This window comes from Trachurus trachurus (genome assembly GCF_905171665.1).
Source record: "Trachurus trachurus genome assembly, chromosome: 4".
Taxonomy (NCBI): Eukaryota; Metazoa; Chordata; class Actinopteri; order Carangiformes; family Carangidae; genus Trachurus; species Trachurus trachurus.
This window is the reverse complement of record NC_139898.1, coordinates 27,158,565-27,182,478: the sequence shown is the minus strand read 5'-3', so window position 1 is coordinate 27,182,478 and position 23,914 is coordinate 27,158,565. Positions and strand designations below refer to the sequence as shown.

The 23,914-nt window shown below is 41.6% G+C and overlaps 1 protein-coding gene across 2 annotated transcripts in view; it reads right to left on the bottom strand.

Moving 5' to 3' along the window:
* The window catches only part of LOC310984968 (disks large homolog 4-like), a 114,311-nt gene that overhangs the window by 18,639 nt on the left and 71,758 nt on the right, over positions 1 to 23,914 (bottom strand). For both annotated transcript variants that reach the window (XM_083970348.1, XM_083970349.1), the window contains exons 8-14: positions 23,514 to 23,683; positions 22,864 to 23,000; positions 22,233 to 22,377; positions 20,943 to 21,075; positions 18,504 to 18,660; positions 17,657 to 17,759; positions 4,122 to 4,236 (exon numbers count right to left, since the gene is read on the bottom strand). In XM_083970348.1, coding sequence (XP_083826474.1) covers positions 4,122 to 4,236; positions 17,657 to 17,759; positions 18,504 to 18,660; positions 20,943 to 21,075; positions 22,233 to 22,377; positions 22,864 to 23,000; positions 23,514 to 23,683 — 960 coding nt within the window. The remainder of the gene's footprint in view (positions 1 to 4,121; positions 4,237 to 17,656; positions 17,760 to 18,503; positions 18,661 to 20,942; positions 21,076 to 22,232; positions 22,378 to 22,863; positions 23,001 to 23,513; positions 23,684 to 23,914) is intronic.

Sequence of the window (23,914 nt, the reverse complement as noted above, 5' to 3'; positions counted from 1 at the left end):
CACGTACCAGGAACACACATTCATTAATTACCACAGTGTGTGTTTGACACATTTTACATGCTTTTTTTTTAACCTCCAGAGAGAAGTGAGTGATGATGCTCAAACTGTAAATGGTAGATTGTGTTCAACGCTAATTTTAATTTCAAAAGATTTATGATAGTTTGTTTGTGTAACTTCAAAATCTATACAACACACAACTTCTTCTACTCTAACACGAGAATCTGATCAGTAAAGTAAAGTTCAGCCTATAAGTTAGAGTTGTGGTTTTGATACTTGATGCTTTATGGTAATTAATTGCTACCAACATTTGAAGCATCTAATCACTGTAAGTATTTAAAAAAAAGGATTGAAGCCGATGTTCTGGATATAAAATGCTTTTGTTGAAACTGATCTGAACCAGAGACCAGTACAGCACGGACTGGTTTCAATTTTCAGTGTCCATTGAGAAACAATGACTTGATCAGTGCATATAAGTATAAATCAGGATAATATTCATTTACAATCTTTTGACAATGGCAACATACACCTGACAGCTGCATTATTATGAGCACTGCAATACTAAATCTACCATGGAATCTGAAATATAAGGCTGGGATTTTATCTCATAACCAGTCGTTGCAGCCGTGTCAGCTGTTCCAGGTGCAGCGAAATATACAATTACAATGTCGAGCTATTGAGCAGAGTGTGTTTAAAATAGAAACATAACGGTGTGAATGTAAAATAAGGAGAGAGGAATAAAGGAGAGCACACACTGTATGTCACCTTGCTTCTGCGACATTTCCTCTGAGGAAAGGTTACTCTGTATCTTACATATTATACACATGCATATAGTAAAAAACCCCATGCTCACACACACACACACACACACTCCTACTGTACATACATGCATGAACACACACACACAGCAGCCCAGAGCACTAGACACCCCCAATCTGTCACGCACCAACAGCCTCACCCCGGCCAATCAGCTGCCTGTCAGACTGGCTTCTTTTAACATTTGCATCCTGATTGGTCGTTTATGGGCAGTAACCAGATACAGGAAATTCTCATATGACAGTGATTCATTATAGGGGTTATTGTGGGGGGTGGGGGGTGGTGGGGGGTTATTACATTATTCTACTGTATATAACCTTGAAATGATCCCGGCTTGATTTTTACTCAACTTGGAGCAACGTTATCATTAAGATTCAAGGATGTAAATTGATTATAGTACCGGGAGGTGTCATGATAATTATCTGGGATGTGGAATTTTTCCTTATTAGATCTATGATTATACAGTTGTCAGCTTTTCTCCAAGTTAATGCTTTTAGCTATGCTTGCAGCCATGCTCTGGGAATGACAATGTAGACACATTTACTGTACACTGAAATATCCCAACAAACAGACATTCATGGTCCCCTGAGGATGAAACCTGCAGCTCCACTTTTTGTGGTTTTGAGAAAACTTTGGACAAATTACCGCGAAATTCAGCACACACGTTGAGAACTGTGATAACTTTGGTGGCTTTTCCTCAGTCCAGCACTATGATTTATAAGCAAATACCTCCTCGGCTAATGATATTGCCTTCAGCCTTCAGCCTCAGCAGAAAATATATTAAACATTACACCTGCTTATCGTCAGCATCTTCACATTGTCATTGCCTGCTGATGTGAAAGCACCACTGTGCCTGAGTGCAGCCTCACCGAGCCAAACAGACTCTTAGTCTTTTTGTCATCTGAATTGAATGAAGTGAACTGAATTAAGCAAAAAGTCATTTTGTCAAACTCACTGGAGGATGATTAAAAGCTGAATGAGCGTGTTGAGCTCTGACAGTCTGAGCAGGAAACTCGATAAGGAGCTGACTCTGATTTAGTTCTGTGAACCGGCTCGTTTGCTGTCAGAGCACGGACTCCCCGACAAAACAACCGCTCTTCTTCTTTTCCCTCTGACTTTGATTGCGTTTTGCCGTGAAATATGTATCTAACTGCTCTTTGCATCAAGTCATTCATGAAAAGACTGGGAACTACATCACCAAACAACTGTTAAATGAACCTCAACTTCATTATTAATGCATCATTTCACTCAGATGCATCATTTTGTAAACATCCTCATGCAGATTTCTTCTGATTCAAACAAACATGGACAGTGGACAGACCTCCTTCTCTTCATTTTTGGCCACAAACAGATAAAAAAAATGGGGGGTTAGACTTAATTTATGCTAATAATAATCATGCCTATGGGTGACTACTTAAAAATTTAACAAGGGTGACGGCAAGCAGCTGCAATGTCATCCTTCTTCATATTTTACTACTTAAGTCTTTGGTTCACAGTGGTGGTGGGTATGACAAGTAGGTCAGTACAGGTTTTTACAGTACGGTGGGTCGATGACACCCCACGTTTACACACACTAATGAATGAAACTGAAATTCAGAATCAAAAGCTGAACTGTATTTCAGTCAGATATGAATATAATCAGCTTGTTTCTCAGATAAATCAGGTGAAAACATGTGACACTTGTTGGACCACAGCTCAAGTCATACGACCCATATGGACACATTTAACCCTGCACTATTTCATACTTATTACATGTCCAAATAAGGTTATTTTTCCATGCACCCATATCACATTAAATCCTGCTGAACCTCGGTCACGTTGTGTGTCTGTCCTGCTTAGACACGACTTTAGTCACCCTGACACCGAGACACTGACTGTCTGTTTGTTTCTTTCATTTACTCCTTCAACTGCAGCCTCAGCTTAACATACATGCATACGGTCAGCAGTGCAACCCCCGTTGCCATGGGAACTGCTGTCCGGGGAATAACCAGCAGGATGTTATCAGTGTTTTTTTTCCTTTTCTTTTTTTCAGCCATCCCAGAACTATTGCTTTTTAGTACATCACTGCACCTGATGGAGGAAAAACTCCTTCACCCTCTCACATGGCTGAGTGTGACCTCTGGCCTCCTGCTCCCTGTGCTGACTGTGACCTCTGCTCTGTTTAGTGAGTCAGTCCATGTGTGTGTGTGTGTGTGTGTGTGTGTGTGTGTGTGTGTGTGTGTGTGTGTGTGTGTGTGTAGTTCAAGGTGAATGCTCCAGCTGTTGCTGTGGCCTTTTCCTTCCAGGCCACTTGCACACAGCTCAGGTCAGATGTTCCTTTCATGCACACGTACCTGTCAGCTCAACTTCTGAGGCTTTTCCTTTATGTTATCACGGCTGTTGCTTTTCATATTTTTCTTCTTTTTTTTTAAGACTAGAGTAGAGTAGATAGCTTTCTTTAGTCTGTATTTCAGTTTCAGATCATGAATAAATTCCCTCTAAGGTGAAGTTCTCTTTTGGTTTTATTGTCTTCTCCTCCCTTAATTGTCTTTCCACTGTTTGATGTAGCTCTTGTTTTTTCCACCCATCCTCTATCTATCAAATAAACTGTATAACAACAACATCTGGTTTTATATTGCTTCATATGTCGACTTCTCTTTTTTGGCAGCAAACGTGAACATTTCAGATGAAATATTCTGTTTCTGGATGCAGGCATGAAATAAAAATCTACAGATGCAGTTGGGTTTTGAGCTCAGACAGACAGAGACAATGTTTGTGAAATCACTTTGATCTGTAAATGTTTCCCTGTGTCCTTAAAGCCTAACCCACATGGATTCAGCCATCGGTGTTTGTTTCCACATTATTGATCTCCCAGGAGCTCCGATGTGACTGATCTGGAGCCGCCGCTGGGGCGTTTAATCAATATTTCACAAACACTGAGGTTCTTGTGAAGAAAGGATCTTTAAATGCTTAAATTTTGGGCTCTGGTGAAGGAAACCGACGAAGAGCGAGGGGTGATTCGGAGAGAGCTGATGAGCCGGGACAGACGAGAACGAGAAGGACACACAGAAAAAACCACACATATAGAAATGGAGACTTGACAGGCGATGGATGTGTTTGTTTGTGTGTGTGAGTCTGAGACGATGTGATTGTGATTGTGATTTCAGACGTGATAACCTCTCTTTCAGCGTCTCAAACACACACACACACAAAACCTGAGAGTCGACAGCTGAGATAAGACCTTATAATAGTTGTGTCACGCTGAAGGACACTGGACAATCAGTCACCTCTGTCTGCTCTGTGTGTGTGCGCGTTTGTGTGTGCCTTACCTGACGTAAAGTGTGCGTTTCTGTGTGGAGCGGAGCGACGTGGAGCTGGAGCTGACACTGCTGGTCATCATCTGTTCCCTCAGGTCATGGATCTTCGCCTCGAAACGACTGTACTCTGCAGACAGACACACAAAGACACACACCATTAGACACATAAAAACTGAACTGAAATCAGATTCTCCATAATAAAAAATCCTCCCCTTTCAACCCATATTAAAATATTTACACAGAATCTAATTCCAGCTACTTTTAAAGCGACTTGTTGCGCCGCATTAGAAGCAGCTGAGTGATTTTTTTTTTATGCTTCGATCACCTTTGTTCAGCAGCTCAGAAACAACGTTACGCTGCACGGATCAAAGACGAGAGCAGAGGCATGAACAAACACGGCCTGAAGGACGGAGCAGGTTCATTCACAGTGTCAACCACGTCTTTTTTTTTTTTTTTTTTTTTTTACAAATGTCAGTCCAACAACAAGCAAACAAGTTTGTTTTCCATGTTCAAGTGCGGAAGGCGTCGTCGACACACGACTCTCAGTGCAGACAGAGTCGCACACACATAAACACACACACACGCAGCTGTCAACAAATTCTCCACAGCCATAATCAAATAGTCTGTTTGATCTGAATATTAACTCCTGTTACATCAGACTCCATCCATGTCAGTAACATCATCACCACACACCTGCTTACACAACCACACACACACTAAAATAGTCGGCTGTAGACTTCCACACTCACTTATTTAGACATCAGATACTGTTAGAATAAGACACCGATCATACATGCAGAATGTGATATAACTTATAAATATTCATTTTGTGTTCTACTGTCCTTTCTATGACTCTATAAGACAAAAAATGTTTAGTAAGGTAGATCCAAATAACGAATTTGTGTGGTTAGACGATGAAAAACATCTTTTTCAGTTGAATTGAATATATTTGCATTTTCTTTATTTCTTGAAAAGGCTTGGGCAATGAGACGAAGAGTGATATATAGTTGAGTACCGAAAGTAATCTTAATTTATTTATGTGCCACACCTGTGTGGCAGGTAATACCAACAGGAAGGACTGTCTAGTCTTTTTTTTATTTATTTGTCATTAAATGTGTCTTGTAATCCGATATGGGATGGGCCACAGTGGTGGCATGACACGAAAATAAAAAAAATCATTCATTCATTCATTCATATATTAAAGCAGAAGTAAGCGATCCGGTCGTTTTGGCTAACTTCTTGTCAGCCGATGGAGTTAGCAGCCCCCGCCCTCGTCATGGATCTACTGGTCCTCGTCCCTCCGTCACCACATTCACGCGCGTCCCTTGGCTGCACACACAGAGAGGACCGCCCCTTTATGTCGTTCTCTCTCCTCATTGGATAAAGGTTGTAGGATACAAGGAAAGTTTTCTCCTCGGCTTACAGCAGAGCAGAGTGACTGACAGACCCGTGTTTCAGACCAAACACTCTATATAAGTGATTGCTGTCGGAAAATATAACTATTTTAAGACTTATATTAACACAAACATTCCGCTTACTTCTGCTTTAATTTATTCAGCTCTTGGTTTCTTGTTGCTTTACAGCGACCTCAGTACTTTGTTTTGTTCCCTTTAATGACCCATTTGTTTTAAAATAACAATTAATCTTCCTGGATTAAAGCTGTTGCTACATTTAAAACCTGAAAACAAAGTCAAAGAGGCTGGCTGCAATGGAACCTGCAGAGAACAATCACCTTCAGACCATAATCAATGAAAGGTCCTATAAATGAATTCACTGTTGCAGTTTACTTGTGTATAAACTCACTATCTGAGACAGGGTTGAGCACCAAAACACCTATTTCTGTTGGTTTAAGAATGATTGATTTAAAGATAATGTATCATAAATACATCTTACAGTGTTGATTGACTTTCACTGTATTCATTTTTCTGTGGAACCAGGTTATCAACGTCATTCAGTCTTAACTGTTAACTCCTTCACCTACAGGCCAACAAACACATAAAAGAGCGTTACGTCCATCAAAGTCAGTGCTGTCATGCGGATCAGCTGGACATGTTAGGACGTATGTGACTTCTGCTGCCTACATGTCAAGCTGTAGGTGGAACATGAGTGAGTGTGCACTCAACACAAGCGTCACATTAAACATGCACACTGATTTCACACAGTGACGTTCAAGCAGCTCAGCAGCAGAGTGACAGCATCAGTGGTGCAGCAGCGTTGGGGCTCGTGTTTTCTATTGGCTTACATGAGAGAGTCAGATTTAACAAGTTAGATATAAGGAAAACAACAATATACAGGTTGAATTGGTTTCTTTTCACATTTTCACTCATACACAACTGTATGTGAATCCATCTTTCTGCTTAAACCTACTAAAACAAAACCCAGTGTTGATTTTGTGCACGCTTGCAACACAGAATTTTCCAACAGCGCTTTTAGTTTAATTGCCGGGAAAAACTGTATCCCCCTGTATCAGCTGAATGACAAGCAGTAAATTGTGAGAGAGAGAGAGCAACCGGTTTGAACAATCAATGCAAAGAGCAACGATTTGCTCAAACACTCAGCATGGGAGCCCTGTGCTTTAGTATCCTCCTGCTCCATGCAGCACAGACACTTTAGTTACTGACCCATTTTTATCTAGTGGCCATAAAAATGTCATTGTACCTCTTTAATTATAAATGTACATTATTTATGAAAATGCACAAAGTGGGGGAAAAAATATATAAAATACAAATGATATAATGTGCTCTGTGATGCATGGCCATGGCTTTTAGGGACGATAGCTTTTGTCCAGCAGTGGAAAGTAAAAATAACCAGCAGGTTGCTGCATCAAAAGGACAGTAAAATGTAGTGTGCGTGTGTGTCTGTCTCTGTGTGTGTTTTTTTTTTACTCAGAGCGGCTGCATATAACAGCAGATGTGTGTTGTAATAAATCCTCACTGACTCTCCTCTAGTCTTCTTAACACCACACAGTTTCCCAGAAACCTCTGAACTAACACATGGATGACAACGCCGCTGGCAATAAGCCTGAAAAAGCCCCTCTGAAGGATGTCCCTGCGTATGTGTGTGTGTCTGTATGTGTGTGTCCCTGAACCATCACTGTGGACTACAGAATCTAATTAACCCTGAGTAATTCAATCATACTCAAGGTACACACGGTCAGACACACACATACACACACAGACAACCTGCAGTATCTCCTGATGGGTCTTCCTCTTATTCCTTATTCCTCTGTGTGTGTGTTTCCCTCTAAACACAAAATCAACCTCTAAATTCTGTCAAGAAGCAGCCGACAACACCCAGATCTCAGCTCCCATTTCCCCCCGAAAGCGTTCATTAATGTAACGCAGCGACACCCAAGGACACAAATATGACTAAACTGCACTAAAGCAGCTCAAAGTCACGCAAGTCTAAAAAAATCACTGAAACAGTCAGACCGACACAATTTGTTGCACTTTTTTCTCCAGCTGCGTTTTTTTAAAAACTACATCCTGATGTTCTGCAAAAAAAGCGACTTTGATGGATTTTCATTGCTGGAGGAAAGAGAGATTCACCTCCATGTGACTGGTTTTTACTGCTGCAATTCATTTCATGCTAAAGCAGATGTGCAGACACCACGGTCAAGGTTTGATTCCTGCCCAAATCAGAGCTCCACACTTAACACAGAAGCAAAAAAAAAAGGAAAAAAAAAGCCTCACATCAGATGCCCTTCTGCTCAAACTTTCATTTTTCGCTTTAACCTTCAATATTTTCCCCGCTGACCTCAGTCTGGCGTTTTTCAATCTCAGCTCTAATCCTCCACGAATCGATGGATTAACAGTTTTATTTCTGCGCTGTTCCCTGGACACAGGAGCGATCACAATTACCAGACACTGTATAAATGTTCACACATCATCACAACATCTAAATGTCACACATCGCCTCCATTCAGCATTATGGGATTAAGAGCGAGGGGAGAGAAAACAAGAGATGAATGAAGAGAGAAAGAGAGAGAAAATAAAACGATAGGAAAGAAGATTAATAACTGCGATAAGAGCTTTCAGCAAAATCACCATATCATCTGATAGAGGGAGATAAAGAATAAACACAAAAGTTTAGATCAGAGTCGGTGCGGGAACAATGGAAAACAAAGACACAGTGGAGCTGCTCCTCTGTGTGATCTATAGAGCAAAGTCTGTGATGCAGCGGAGATATTAGTGTTACTGAATCCTGAACACAGAGACAAAGCCTGTGCTGCCGGGGCTGCAGCTCTGATCATTTCCTCTCTTTTAACAGCAAAAAGCTATGAGAGAGAGAGAGAGAGAGAGAGCCACTGCTGCGAAGTCTTAATCATCTTTATCTTAAATAGCAAAGAGCAACGAGTCTTCTGAGTAGAATTCACTTAAGTCAGCAGAGCAGAAAAAAAGTGAGATTGTGGATGTCTGAATCGACAGTGTTTCCACGTCGCTGATAATCTCTCACACCGCCAGAGTCATTAGATTAAAGGCAGAACAGTGGTGGACATGTTAATGCTGCATCACTGGTCATTAGAGGGATAACACAGTGTTAGAGCTCCAACACACTCACACTCACACTATCAGCTTTGGTTTTTTATTAGCTTCTCTTCCTCCGACAGCGGTGAGGGTTAAACAACTGTTACCTCTAAACACTCACGCCAGGTTGTTGCCAGACAACAAGTAAATCTCCTCAAGTCCACTTCCCTAACAAAAAAATCCCACTCAGCTGTATGTACTCACATGCTGCTGGCAGACGGGCAGCCTCAACGTCCGCACGATGTGGTGCCGGCGCGGTCGCTCTCAGATCACTGTCTCTCTCTCTCTATATGTGTGTGTGTGTGCGTGTGTGTGTGTGTGTGTGTGGAGCTTCAACTCCCAAGATGTGAATGAGAGAGAGTGAGCGAGCACAGATGTGTGTGTGTGTGTGTGTGTGCGTGGAGGGATGATGAAGAGAGTAGCGTCAGTTCCACGTTGGATTCAGCATGTGTGAGAGAGTCCCACAGGAAAGATGGAAGTGTGTGTGTGTGTGTGAATAGAAGTGTGTGTAGGTATGCAGTGGTGTGCGTATGCATGTGTGTGTGTGTGTGTCTGTGTGTGAGAGAGAGAGAGAGTGTGTGTGTGTGTGTGTGTTTAAAAATCAGTCCAGTGCTGCTGAGCTGCCACAGAAACAACAGATGCTAACTCTCTCTACTACACTCCTCTCTTTCTTTCTCTATCTCCCCTTTCGCTGCTACGTTCATTTGCTCCTCCCTCTCTTTGACAGCAGCTTGCTGTAGGGCGGAGACACACACACACACACACACTCTCTCTCTCTCTCTCTCTCTCTCTCTCACACACACAGTCACAAACAGACACAACACACTGTTTCCTCAGGTCACTCATGCAGGAAGCTGAGTCGATGCCAGGCTCTCCTGCCCTACTTTGGCCCAGGGAATTGGTCTACACACCACACACACACACACTCACTCACTCACTCACACACATATACACACACAAAATTGTGAATATAGATTTTTTTTTTGTGTGTGTGATTCTTCATTAATATCTCAATTCATGGTTCTTGCGTGGATTGAATATTCATTGTATTGTAAAAGACAGAATCATCTGTCTTCATAAGTAAGAAGGAATTAAACTCTTTCTGCTTTGCCTGATTAATATTGGTCCGTCTCTCCATCTGTTTCTCTCCAGCTCCACTTTTTTCTTTTTATATCTTTCACAAGAAACAGCTTCAAAAAATGTTTTCATATAAAAGTCAGAAGGTTATGGGCTTCCACACTCGCACGCTTTGGTCTCAACTTCGCCCTCTGGACATAAAACTGTCTATAAGACAGATATGAAGTTTCACATGATCAGCATCTAACTGCCTCTGTCGACACACATCACCTCAACGCAGCATTATCAGATTAACAGCAAGAGAGAGAGAAAGAGAGAGGTGGAGAAAACAAGATATAATAGAGAGAGATGGAAGAGGGGGAACAGAGGAGGAGGAGAGGAAAGAGAGAGAGAGGAAGAGGTGGGGGAGGGGTGATGACAGAGACTAATGGGCTCTGGGGCTTCTATCCCCTCTTTCCTTCATTTACCTCTAGTCTGCTCTCCTCTCCTCTCCTCTCCTCTCCTCTCCTATCATCTCCTCTACTTTCCTTTCTCCTCTCCTCTCCTCTCCTCCATTCAGCAGCTGGCAGCCAGGGACCTTTCTCTGCATCGTGCTGCTTTAGTGCGATCAGCAACAGAAAACCACTGGAGATGGCCAGTTCTCATCTTTAGGGTTGTGCCACTGCACCACCAGTGTTGTTTCCTCCCCACCATCACCCTGCACCTCCCTCCCTCTCTCTCTCTCTCTCTTCCTCCGTCACCTGCTTCTTCCTCTTCACACAAACTTTCCTCGAGTAGAACAAACTGTGAATATCCACCATGAATAAATAACCAGAGAGCGCACGTAGGCTACTGTAGGAGCAGTAAATTTCCAAAATCCTCCCTTCTTCTTGTGTTTGCACACATTCAGTCAATTTCCTGTGTCTGATCATCAGCGTGCAAGAATCGACATTAGGCTCTGACTCTAAAAATACCAGTGCTGGAAGAGGCTCATCTATAATGGATACAATACAGTACGGTAATCTATTTTGGTATTGATTAACTGATCAGATTGCAGAGGAGGTGAAGGGAGGTGAAGAAGGGGACATTAAAATTAAAATTAAAGCAATAAAAGACAGAATATTCTCATGTTGAGTGTGTTTGTTCATCGTCTCGACACGACTGTGACACGACGCAGGTCCCAAATCAGTTGCCTCCGATTCCCCACTTCACCACTCGCCACTTTATGGGGTGGTGAGTCAGACCACTGCCACAGACACAAGTACACCGGGGAGACGGTGGGTGGGGCTGACAGGTTGAAAGCAGTGAAGAAAGAAGAAAAGAAAAAAGAAAAACATAGAGAGAGAGAGAGCGATGGAATGAAGTGGGGACAGAAAAGAAAGCGGTCTGTACTGTACGTATCCAGCGGATGATGATATTCCCACAACTTGGTGCGTGAAAGCTCAGAGATGGAGCTGCTAATCTTCTGCTTAACAACTGGTGCTCGACACACACAAACACACTCGCACACAGAGTTTAATAAGCGGGCTAAGAGAAGTGAAGATAATCCGCTCTGCATCACCTCAGTATTACTGCTGACAGAGACCGCCTCTGCGTGCATGTGTGTGTGTGTGTGTGTGTGTGTACGTGTGTGTGACAGTGACAGTTGTGTGTAATCCCAGTGACTAATACTGCTGTCAACCTGCAGGCATTTCCAGTCCCACATCAGGAAACTTAACGGCACCGGAGGAGATCACACTCAAGAGTTCAGAGCTGCGGCGTTTTGGTTTTCTGATGAACGTCCAGATGTTTCTCTGAGACGCCAAGAAGTGAAGCAGCGACACCTCGACGCCTCAACGCACGGCAACTTGACTGGTGTTTATTTAGGATCCTCTGCTGGGTGTTGAAACGTCCTCCTGACCCTATAGCCACGCTTCATTCTTTAATATGCAGTTTGCCTGCTTTCACACATTTTAAATAGTTTTTTTTTGGTGTAAAACAAGATGGCAGACCAAACAGATAATCCTCCTTTTACAAATCTAAATCACCAAAAACACAACTTTACTAATTTCAGCACTGTCAGCAGCAAGTTAATCTGACCATTAACTTGAAACGGCTGATGTTTGATAACTTGGAGAGTATTAGCCCATTGTTCTGTACTGTACTGTATTTTACTATAATACTGCACCATACTGTACTGTACTGTTCTGTAGATACAAAAGAAAACTGCATTGAGATACAAAAAAAAACTGCATTGAGTTTTTAGCTCCAGACAAAAGCTGAGGAGTGTAGGAGCTCAAGACTAAAATTAGCCACAACTGCTGTAACATAACATACCAGACTGGAGCTGCATTGTGGGTAATGGAGGCACCAATCTTTGAATGCATGAGATTAAAAAGAGATAATATCTCTTGTTCTGCTCCATTGATTTTAATACTTATAACGTCCATCATGAGTCCGGTAATGGGAGTGTGGTTCTATTATATCCACACTGTTAACTTGTGTTTAAAAGCATCATTGTCTGGTTGTGTGTTTCATTACCTCCGTCTGGAAGACAGTGCTTTGTAAAAGCAGCTATCATCAATAATACTCGAGGATTATGTTAAGAACACTGTGTTAATGCCACGGTGGGTTCAGAGGGAGGGAAAGTGGAGGTGGCTGCAACTTTCCATTTGGCTCTGTAGACATGATGAGCTCATGAGGCTTTAAAACTTTCTCCTGTTACTGCATGAAAACACTGAGAGCATGAGAATCACTGGAATCTGAATATCACATGCTATGTGCAGAAAGTGAACCACACTGGTATTTACTGCATCAATCATATAGTTAAAACAAGATTTCCTGTTTCCTGTTTCCTGTTCCTGTCATTATTTTGCAAGAACTTAATCTTCCAATCTTATGTGCTGAAAATGCACCATAATGAACTTTAAGTGAGGTTGTTTATTCTTACACAAGTAAACAGTTTTAGGACTAAGTCCAGTCAACCAGTCATGCCTGACTGAAGGTATAATATAAACCTGGTAAAACACACACTCTGCAGCCACAGGTCTGACTAAACTATAATTGGCTCCAAATATCTTGAAACGTGACGAGGAACGCCTTCGTTCCTGATGCAGCATGAAGACTTTCCACAGACAAACACGCTCCATCTGCCGCACTTCCAATAAACACAGATCTATATCTGCTGCATCAGCTTGAACCAACCACACACACAGGCACACACACGTACACACACAGGCACACACACGTATACACACAGGCATACATGCATATACACACAGGCACACACACACAAACTCCATGAGGTGTTCAGCTCTGTGCTGTGTTTGGCTACAGCGGGTACCATATTTAATACAAATAACAGGAGGGGACCTGTGCACAAACACACACACACACACACACATACACACAGGCACACACACACATTCACACACACACATGCACATACACACAGGCACACACATAGGCACACACACACAGGCACACACTCCACACAAGGTGATAGAGACACTTTTCCTCTCCTGGTGGAGGTCATCCTGAGTTCCTCTCTCGTTGGCAGGGAGTGTTTTTATGAAACAGAGGGAGCGCTGCTGGTCACTGCATGCTGTAACCACGGGAACGGGATAGACACAGACCACAGATGGACACACACACACACACTAACACACCCACACACACACACCCACATACGCCTGCGCACAGTGCTGACCAAAGCTCAGCGTGGACAGAAGGTTTGATATAGAGCTCATTCAACAGTCACTAATGTGGATTCAAAGAGAGTCACGACACAGACACACACACACACACACACACACACAATTAGGACTTACACCAATTGATACATTAGGAGGAGTAACACAACAAAAAATAACAACATACATTTTAGAGTGATATGATACTGTAACAGAGCAGGGACCTTGAACATCACATCACAGCTACAGCTACAGTCTGCTCTCAGTCAGACCTGCTGGACTTCCTCTGATACTGTACGTTGTTACTGTACCTCTCCCAACACACACACACACACACACACACACACACACACACACACACACACACACACACACACACACACACACACACACACACACACACACACACACACACACACACACACAGACACACACACACAGTGCCAAGATGGATCAGGACCGGGCCAAATCAACAGACCGTTTTGACCTGTGTGCAACACAGGCTTCAAAGGCCACAACGTTTTCTGTCATCTCCCAACAAACAACTCTTTATTAAAGGTATTAAACATTCAATATTTCAGCCTCTCCCTCTGGGAAGCAAAGCATTGTGGGACATTTGGAATTTTTTTTTTTTTTAATCATCTTATCTTATTATCATTTATTTTCATTTGATACTTTATTTTAGTTTGATACTTATTATTTATTGTTTATTTTCTCATATACGTACATTATCTTTTTGTACCTACATGTGTCCTCTTGTCCTGTATTTGTGCTGTTCCTGTGTCTTTATATACAATTTGAAATTCAACTTCAACTTCGACTTTATTGTCCCAAGAGGGAAATTTGCTTTGCAGGCAGGTAAAAACATAAAACAGGGCTGCTCTATCATTACATTGTTGAAAAAAAAAATAGAGTGAGTCATAACTGTTTTTGAAATTTTAATTAAGTTGTGTAATGGCTTGCGTTATAAATTAGTTTTTCAATCTGTTTCTGTTCAATAAAGAATTGCGCACAACATACAAAACTGCTGTGACTCAGGAGCCAGACTCCATTAAGGAGAACAGGCTACAAACTTATTAGAGCTACAGGTGCTGTGTGTTTGACTCTTAAGAGAGATATTTTTGTTGGATGTTTCCTTTAAGAGCTCAGGGCGCTGTCCATGGTGCTGATCCCCCTCACAGCAAATACAAGCAAACTCCTGTGAGGTGCAGCAGCAGCAGCAGTAGTGTCTTTACTGGTGCTGAATACAGACTAACAGACTGGGTGACACCCCGTGTCCCTGTGACACAACTTTATCACCTTTTTGGTGCTGAAAAGGACACAATTAATCACACTGTAACTGAAATATGGCCAAGTGTAATATCCAAATCGCAGGAGTGGCACAACATTGTTAGCACCATAAGTGTTGTGCTGCTACAGAAACACCCAACCATGTGGTATGGACTCTTAACAGCAAAATACTTTCACGAACACAGTTATTTATTCTTTAAAATGACAGAGGGGTGTCGTCTATTACTGTCAAAATGTAGAGGATTATAACTGTAAACAAAAGGACCAGTACGTGTGCTGTCTTTCCTGTTTTCTTCTTTTACTCTGCACCATCCTGCACAGGAGAAACGCTTCACTTAGGATCTTTACTTAAACACTTTGCTTCCTAAAATTAGAAATTCATAACCCATACATCATGCTTGTGCAGCTTTTTAGAATTCATGACCGATACATCATGATGTATGGATTATATCTTCATGCTACTTCCATAAGATTCAATTACATTTGCATACTGTAGCTGCTGTGGAACTTCATTACAGTCTAACACTGCCCTCTGCTTCTTAATGTATGTCGCTCCTTTCCATATGAGCTGAGCCAACAACAACCACTTTCCCCTGAACACTATTTGGACATTATTGGAGTTCTTTTTTCTTTCTAAAAGCCGACAGCTGCATCATTTCTAGGTGATATTCAAACTACTTCAGTGTTTCTCCTCCAGCTGGTCGACTCTGCTCAGTTCAAAATCTCCACCGGTGTGTCCTTTCAGCTGCCTGCTCTGATTTCAAGTGTAGAGTTTCAAGTGCCTTCTGTCTTTTTCATGCTTTTCAAAACCTTCTCATATCAAGGTTGTTACACATACAACCAGAACGCTTTTATAACACGGTTCAATTGACTGTTGTCACCTCAGTGGTCTGACCTCCATCTCATCTTCTCTATTTCACATAAAACCTTGTTTGAACTATAGACTGAATAATACCTGGAGAAACAGCTACTGGCCTTTTATTTATGTCATCAATTTGTGTCGTTGTTCGCCCGCTAAGGGTTTTACAAACACTAAACCCGTGAAAAGCATTAACAAGATCTTGTGACAATGTTTCTTCATGTCCAGTGCAGGATTTTTGAAAACCAAAAATGAAACTATACGACCTGGTACGGAAGATTTTAAATGCTTAAGTTAAAACTAATCGAATCCTGTGTTGGGATCACACCAGTCACAATGTGAAACACACATTTTTTTTTGGATGTATTTTCATATGTAATATATGTTTTTTATGTGTGGACTTATTGTATATGTGGTTTAATTAAAAACAAATAACATATATAGTAGGGCTGACCCGATTATCATATTTTGATAATCGAAGCTTCGCGGACATAAAATCGATTTTAATCGAAGCTTCGGCGGCTGTTTCCAGGATGCCAAGTAGCCTACTCATTTTAATGTAACAATTGCCGATGAGAACCGGTGTCAAAAAGGGAAAAAGGAGGGGAAAAAAAATAATCGATCACGGACTTTCATGATCGATTACCATGGCAACGAACGAAGCTTCGAAGCTTCGATTTTTTTGGGTCAGCCCTAATATATAGTATAGTGCACAAACATTTGCATAACTCGTTACATTTCCATTTCAAAGAAGAAAAAAAGTCCCAAAACTCATTAAAAAACTAATGACAGTTTACAGTGTTGATATTGTACGTTTAAGCTAGTGGACACTGAAGTGGTGTGAGTGTGTGTGTGGTTGTTTGTTTCTATCCGTGAGCCCTGTGACTCCAGTCCCAGAGGTATACTGTACTGTAGCTAATGGAGCTTTGCTTTTTTTACGTGTCTAATTTTATTTATCAGTTTGACTTGTTTTAATTTATGCACTGCAAATCTTCCAAATCTTCCAAATCTAATACAAAAGATAATTTCCAAGGGTTGTAAATTCCGTTTCATGAGTGTCTTACTGTAAAGACATGAGAGACAGTGTATCATACTGTACACTAGTCTGGCCTTGAATAACATTGTTCCAGACCGTCTCTCTGACTGAATTATACATGATGAAACCAGAAAGACTCACACGCTCCACCTGCTCCTGCAGACGTGTTCCTGGAGTAAAAATCTGAGACCATGTGCATGTGTGTGTGTGCGTACAGTACATGTGCGTGTGCATGTGCTTTACACAGGTCCCACATCATGACAGCATACCATTAGCTGAGCCAATCAGCTGGTTATAACCTGGTTACCTAGGTTACAGCCTTCTCAGTCACTCCCAGTAGACAAACACCCAGGATGGTGCTGGCTGGGAAACCTGGCTCTGCCTCTCAGCGTGTGTCCATGAGTAGATGTTTGTCTGTCTTTGTGAGGACTTAGATGTCGGGTGTGAAGACATTTTGGCTGTTTGATTAAATCTAGATGCTGTTTAACATGAGGCATTAAGTCAGTGGTGATGGTTAAGGTTCACTCTGGGGGCTAGGGCAGTAAAAATGTGTGCGTGTGTATGTATAGGTGTCTTGATTTTTACTGTATTTCTGAATGTATGTTCCCAATAATGACTCTAATACAACTATTCATGCAAAGATCAGACCACACACTTCAATCCAATGTGGTGGTAATGGTGGTATATATACTATATATACATTTTATGATTCTGTGAGTTGTATTTGTTTTGTTTCATTGATTCTTGATGCTTTGGCAACATAGTTCTCGTAACATTCATGCCAATAAAGCGAATTTGAATAATTTGAATTTGGTGGCGTCACTGCTTCATGTTACAGTAATGTTTTCTTTTTCTTTCTTTTTTTAGGGGGGGCTTTTCCACAGATTGTACTGTAGGTGGCAGCATCACACTGATAACTGTGTTCACTGCCTGAAATTACAACTTGCCTCATTTTCTCCTAATCTCCTCACCAACATCTCCACCCCACACAGCTACAGACAAAACCTTTTATATACAGTATATTTATACAATCAGCACGTTTGTCCCCTTCGAGCCGTTCCTTTTCCAGATCTGTTGTGCACTGTATTTACTGTAACTGCATTACTCACCCTCTGGTCTGTACTGTGCTACTATGGTAACGGTCTGTCCTGCGTTCTTCAGAGCTGCAGCCGCCTGCTCGTGCGTCGCACTGGACAGGTCCACACCGTTCACCTACGCACGCACACACAGAGAGAGAGAGAAAGAGAATTAAGAGCTGACGCTGGATCAATAGTAATAAATGTATAGTGAGATGAGCACAACATTAAGAACGCTTGTGTGTGTGTGTGTGTGTGTGTGTGTGGGTCAATAACTTTGCAGGTGACCGCTCGCTTGCGTCTGTGCTTGTGCAGTGTGTGTTTGTGTGTGTGCTTGTTTTGTGCCTGAAATCATTCTATGTCAGTACTTCTATGCATACATGAATACATAATACAGCCCCGGTCGTTCTGCAGGGACAGTCAGTGTCTCTACAGTCTGGGAACTTAATCCTGTTTGAGTCCTGTCTGCAGAAAATTAAAGCCATATCTCACACTGGTAGGGGCACAAAATACAGCTTTAAAGCACACATTCCCCCATATTAGTGGTGACTGACTGACAGGTTACTGTACGGGGCAAAGAATACGATGCCAGTTTTCTCTTTAAATTCAGACTGAGGCTTGTAGAAACTGTGAGTGAATTCAAAGCTTCAGCAAAAAAATGTCTGTTAATGTCACTCGTATGGCTCCACATCAATAATGTACAGACACAGATGCACGACATCATCTTACAGAGTGACTCCCTTGATGACCCTGTGTGATCTACGCGGCAATAACGGCAGAATTTGAGATATGAATCACAGTAATGGTGACAGTAGTTTTGTTGTATGTGTGTGTGTGTGTGTTGTACTGTATGTGTGAGGTTCATGTGTGTTGCTCATACCGACAGGATGCGGTCCCCCTTTCGTAGCTCCCCGCAGAGATCAGCTGGACCTCCGGCCAGAATGAAGGAGATGAAGATCCCCTCTCCATCCTCTCCTCCGACTATGTTAAAACCGAGACCCGTGGACCCCCGCTGCAGCACCACCCGCCTGGGTTCTCTGGAAGGAACACAAATCAAACACACACACTTGTATTAGCATAAAAGAGGATGGTATCTAACATATTGCAGTACAAATTATTATATATATTATTGTATTTTCAAATCAGTGTGAGAGTGGAGCCAGAGAGTTCAAATCTAGTTGATGGATGTGAATAAAACCTGATAAAGCTCTGTTTGAGAGCCTGTTATAAGGAGCAGAGAAACATGGCACACAGATACGATAAGATAAGACATTATATAATTTAACTTACAAATAATAACAATTACTGAAGTGTGTGTATTTAAATGTTTTGTGAACATATAAAAATCTGCAATACAAGCCCACAGAGTGGTGATTAACTGGACTTCTCGGTGGGAGCAAAGGGAATTTAACAGTAGACTCATTCACCGTATTGACCAGCAGGTGTCAGTATTGTATTGTGTCTGGTTGTTTCCACCCACAGTTTGAGCCTCGGTGCTAAACACACACTGATGCTTCAGTTTGATTCTTCAACAACTACCTTTAATGTGTTTCATACACAGGAAACACAAGAGGTCAGATAAGTGTTAAAGACAGAACTGAAACCTGGATCCCCCGGTTCTGTCCAGACAACAACCGGACCTGCATGTGGCTCTTCATTTTGTGCAGGTCTGACTTCAATAATAATATGTGATAGTAAGTTATCATGCTGTTTAATAATAAACGTGCATTAGTGAATGTTGGATGTGATATGAATTTCGTTTTTTATCATCTTTAATATCAAATAATCCAAAAGGAAGAACAGTATCAGGAGCCATACAGACCCTTACTGAACAACTGACTATGACAGTAAAACATCTACATTAAATACAGTTTATAGGGCCATAAAAGCTCATTCATTGAGGTGGGCAATTTACTAAATCTTATAACAACAACAAAAAGTTGTTCCCTGCCCTGAAGTCTTGGAAAAGATATTAGTAATCTGTTTTGGATTTGGGGTTTTACTAGAGAGGGAAAGTTGAAGCAGTGAGTCGCTCGATCAAAAGCAGGAAATAATACGTAAGAAGAAACAGAAGCAAAAAGCAGATGTTCCTAAAATTATGATCACTCAGTGGACATTCATTAAAACCCGTAATCCTCTATTTGCATGACAAACTAATCAGGGAGTGAGTGAGTGAGAGAGAGAGAGAGAGAGAGAGAGAGAGAGAGAGAGAGAGAGAGAGAGAGAGAGAGAGAGAGAGAGAGAGAGACAGATAAAAACAGAGAACAAAAAACTAAAAAAAGGGAGAAAGAGAGGCAGACGTCAAAATGACCATTCTGCACTCAGTCTGAGGCTTATCAGATTTATTATAATCAAAGCGCTCTGATTGGCCCAAAGGTTCATGACGAATTTCTGGTAACCACGGTGATGCCAGCTGTGTGACGAGGGCTGTGATAGGCTGTAATCCGTCCATTAAAATGGATTAAAGACAGTAGAGCAGCACTGAGAATCTGCATGCGTGTCTGTGCATGTGTGTGCATATGTGACCTGAGTCCTGAGACAAAATTCGCAATGCCATCTGCCTTTTACTGCCACACACACACACACGCAGGGAAGGACATAGGCCAGTCAGTGTATTTTCAGCTCTCAAGGACTCTGTTGCCCAATTTGACGTCTTTGTGGACTCCTTTTAAAGCCCCCACAGACCTCGCAGGGGGGCGTTAAAGCAGCTTTGCAGGAGTGGAGAACAGCTTGACCTTTGACCCTGGAAACTGCTGCATTCACATTTATTTTAGAAACTACTAGAGCAAACAAGAATCTGCAAAATCAAATAGTATTTCCTCCATTTTGCCACAAAATTTTACAATTTTCTTTCAATTTGCAATAAGCAGTGATTAACATGCAGGATCATTTAAAAAAAACAAAAAAAAAACAATAATGTGACACTGATGTAATAAAAAACCTGAGAAATTATTGGTGATGGCTGAAAAGCTGCATGACACATGGTCTCTGTTACTGCATATAAATCTCTGTAGGAGATGGACATCCAGGCGGTGAGGTTTCAAGGTTTCAAGGTTTAGTGTGACACTGTGTTGTAATGACACACGGTAAATCAAGAACATTACAGCTGCCTGGATGTGCACTAGATGTGTAGCCCTTATATACATGAAGATGAACTTTTAAAAGGTGGTAATAGGTTTAATCATGGATCGTGCCTCAGTAATGAAGTGACCGGCATGTCAGTTCAGGTTTGGATTGTGTGTTGTTGTTTTTTTTCTATTCTTTTGTACCAGCTATTATTTTGTAGTTTGTATTTGTGTGATCATGTGGGGTTTCTCACCTGGTGACGTCGTCGTCTCCGGTCATCGCCCTGGGCAACGGAGAGTATCTGGGTGTGGTTAATGGAGCCGGGCTTACAGACTGACTGCCGCTCATATAGGGGCTTATATGGTTGTCTTGATGAGGGGAGTACGCTGCAGGGAGTGAAAGAAAAAAAACAGCAACTGTCACATAAAAACATTCATTTGTTGTTGTCATTTCTAAGGTTCGGGCAGCTACAGCTCCGTCCGTCCATCTAAACTGTTGACAGACTGCATATAATTAGATATATTGCAGTTACATGGAGAGGCAGCAGGATGGTATTTGCTGTTTGGTAATGTGTTAGATTTGGAGGCGGAGATAAATAACATGTTGTTTGATAATATGCTGATTTGGAGAAGTGACAGGTGGCGGTAATCCAGTCGACCAAATTTACCCTCTCTGATTATCAGACGCTTGTATAACACATTTCAGACTGTCTGGCGAGGGGGCGTGGCCTGACTTTTAAATGTCAATGTATATTTTATTTTCTTAACCAAATTAAGTTCATGAAATATTTGTATTTTAATGTAAAACTCTTCTAATGCATCTAACGTGTGCACAGTAAGAACGTTTTATGGCTCAATAGCATGAGAACAAGCCATAATACATTAGTATTAGTATTTAACAGTGATGTGGAAATCTATTGCAAAGACTAGTGACCACTTCGCCGGGCAAAGATGCATGCGAGGGTGTAAGAGTTGACCACCGAACCGATGTGCCACATATTATATCATGGTTTGCATTGAGGAGGCGGCACTCATCCCACCTTATACTGTTCTGAGTGAGCTACTGTATGCAATGTCTCCCCCATAGGCAACACTGACTCAGTAATAATAAAGATAAAAAAATAAATAAGTCATGATTGATAACTGTTCAAAAATGTGCATTTGTAATAATGTTGATGTGGGGTTTCATTAGTACTGTGCTGCTGTAATGATACAAAGTCGTAGAGAAGAGTCTGTGTGACTCTAAGTGAGTCTGCCTGCAGTCTGATGGTAGATGAGAGTTTTCTTATAAACTCACTCACTTGAAGCAGAAATCTGCAGCGACAGCCTCGCTGTTCTTTATAGTTCAACGCCATCTGGCTCTAAACTGTCTTTGCAGTGATGTGTGTTACATTCACTCTAGTGCTGCTCTGCTGAAAGTTGTTTTCTGGTTTTGTGAAGAGAGTCTGCACAGTCAGGGTTTGCATAAGCCCATGTTTACCTGGGAGCAGGATCATACATTGTACGTACATTGAAAGCTCTATGGTGTGTGTGTGTGTGCTTACAATTAGTGACGTCAGGTGGAGGGAAGTTGTCGTTGATAAAAAGGGAGGTGTGTTTGGCCACGCGCAGGTAGACGACGTCGGGAGTCGACTTGAGCGCAGCCACCGCCTCCTCGTGGGTCACCTCCTCCAAACAGGAGGCGTTCACCTGGAGACACACAAACAACCGACACCTGAACAACATGCAGACAACGAAATAACAGACACGCTGCAGCAGAGACACACAACATGGATGCTATAGTGCAGCTTTAATGTCTGTCAGCGTTTATTTACCAGAGAAGAAGCTCTAATCATGTTGTTTTTACCTCTATGCTGAGTCAGTCTGCTGCTGTGCTATGTTAAATTATCTTTCACAGGCCGCGAGGCAGAGGAGCAGAGTCACAAATTACACGCATACCCTCAGATATTGTACTTCTATAATAATATACAGTAGTCTTATTATGGAATATAACGTAGCCAGGGGTAATGGAGATGACATGATGATTGTTTTCTGCTCATATTTTGCTCATGGGTTGATAAACCTGAAATTATATTTTTATCTAAAAGTTGTTCAGGCATAAACTTTTTCTGTATCGTTTCAGCAGAGAAGAAAAAGACAGAAGAGGGACAAAAAAAAGAAGAAGGTGTTTCTTACAGCTACGAGTTTGTCTCCTATCTGTAGCCGCCCGTCTTTGTGTGCAGCCCCTCCCTCGATGATTTTAGTCACATAGATGCTGTTGTCACCCGGGACGTGCTGGTTTCCAACTCCACCTGCTATACTGAATCCTAAACCTGAACACACAGAAAACAGCAACACGTCATACTTATAATCTTGGTCCCGAGTAACCAGGATGCTTTTGAAAGATATTTACATTTTTTCTTTTTCTTTTTTTTTTTTAGAACTTTTTATTTAAACATTTGAAACATTTTATAAAACATTTCCTGACATATGACTTTGAAAATGTGTGATAGACTGTACAGTAGAATGAGTTACAATAGGGGAGAGAAGGAGGGGGGAATTAAAATAAGAATAAATAATAAGAGTAGAATTGGATAAAATAAATAAATTAATAAAATGATTAACTAGATAAATAAAAATAAGTTATAAAACACACATACATCTATACATCATACTACACATTCATGTATACACATACCTTCAAACATGTATACATATGTATAATTAGATTAAGGTAAAGAGGTATATTGATATTTAGATTTCATACAGTAAAATGGCATCATCTGGCCATTTGAAGAGTGGATGAGGGACCATATAACACACTGCGTTATCGAGTGTCCACTCACCTTTCGGCCCTTTGACCAACTTGATATCCATGATTCTCTCGGTGAGGCTCCTCCTGCGTCGTATACACAGCCGGACCAGACCTCCGGCCTCCTTCAGCGCCTCCACAGCCCCGCTGTGGGTCACCTCCCTGACGTCCGTCTCATTTACCCGGACTATGCAGTCGTTCACCCTGTGCAATAAAAGAAGTCACGTGCAGTAAAAGACGTCATTTGACTTGCATGAGGAGATAAACGGTGCAGAAATGCAAATGTTACGATCTCTCACTCTGAAATTAGACACTGGAGTAATGTTGGTTAGAAAGAAAGTTCTGACAAAGTCCTTTTTACCTGTTCCTTAAATAATTTGTTTTGTTTTTATTAAGGAAAAGGTACAAAGATCTTCAACTGATGTGTCAGCTCCA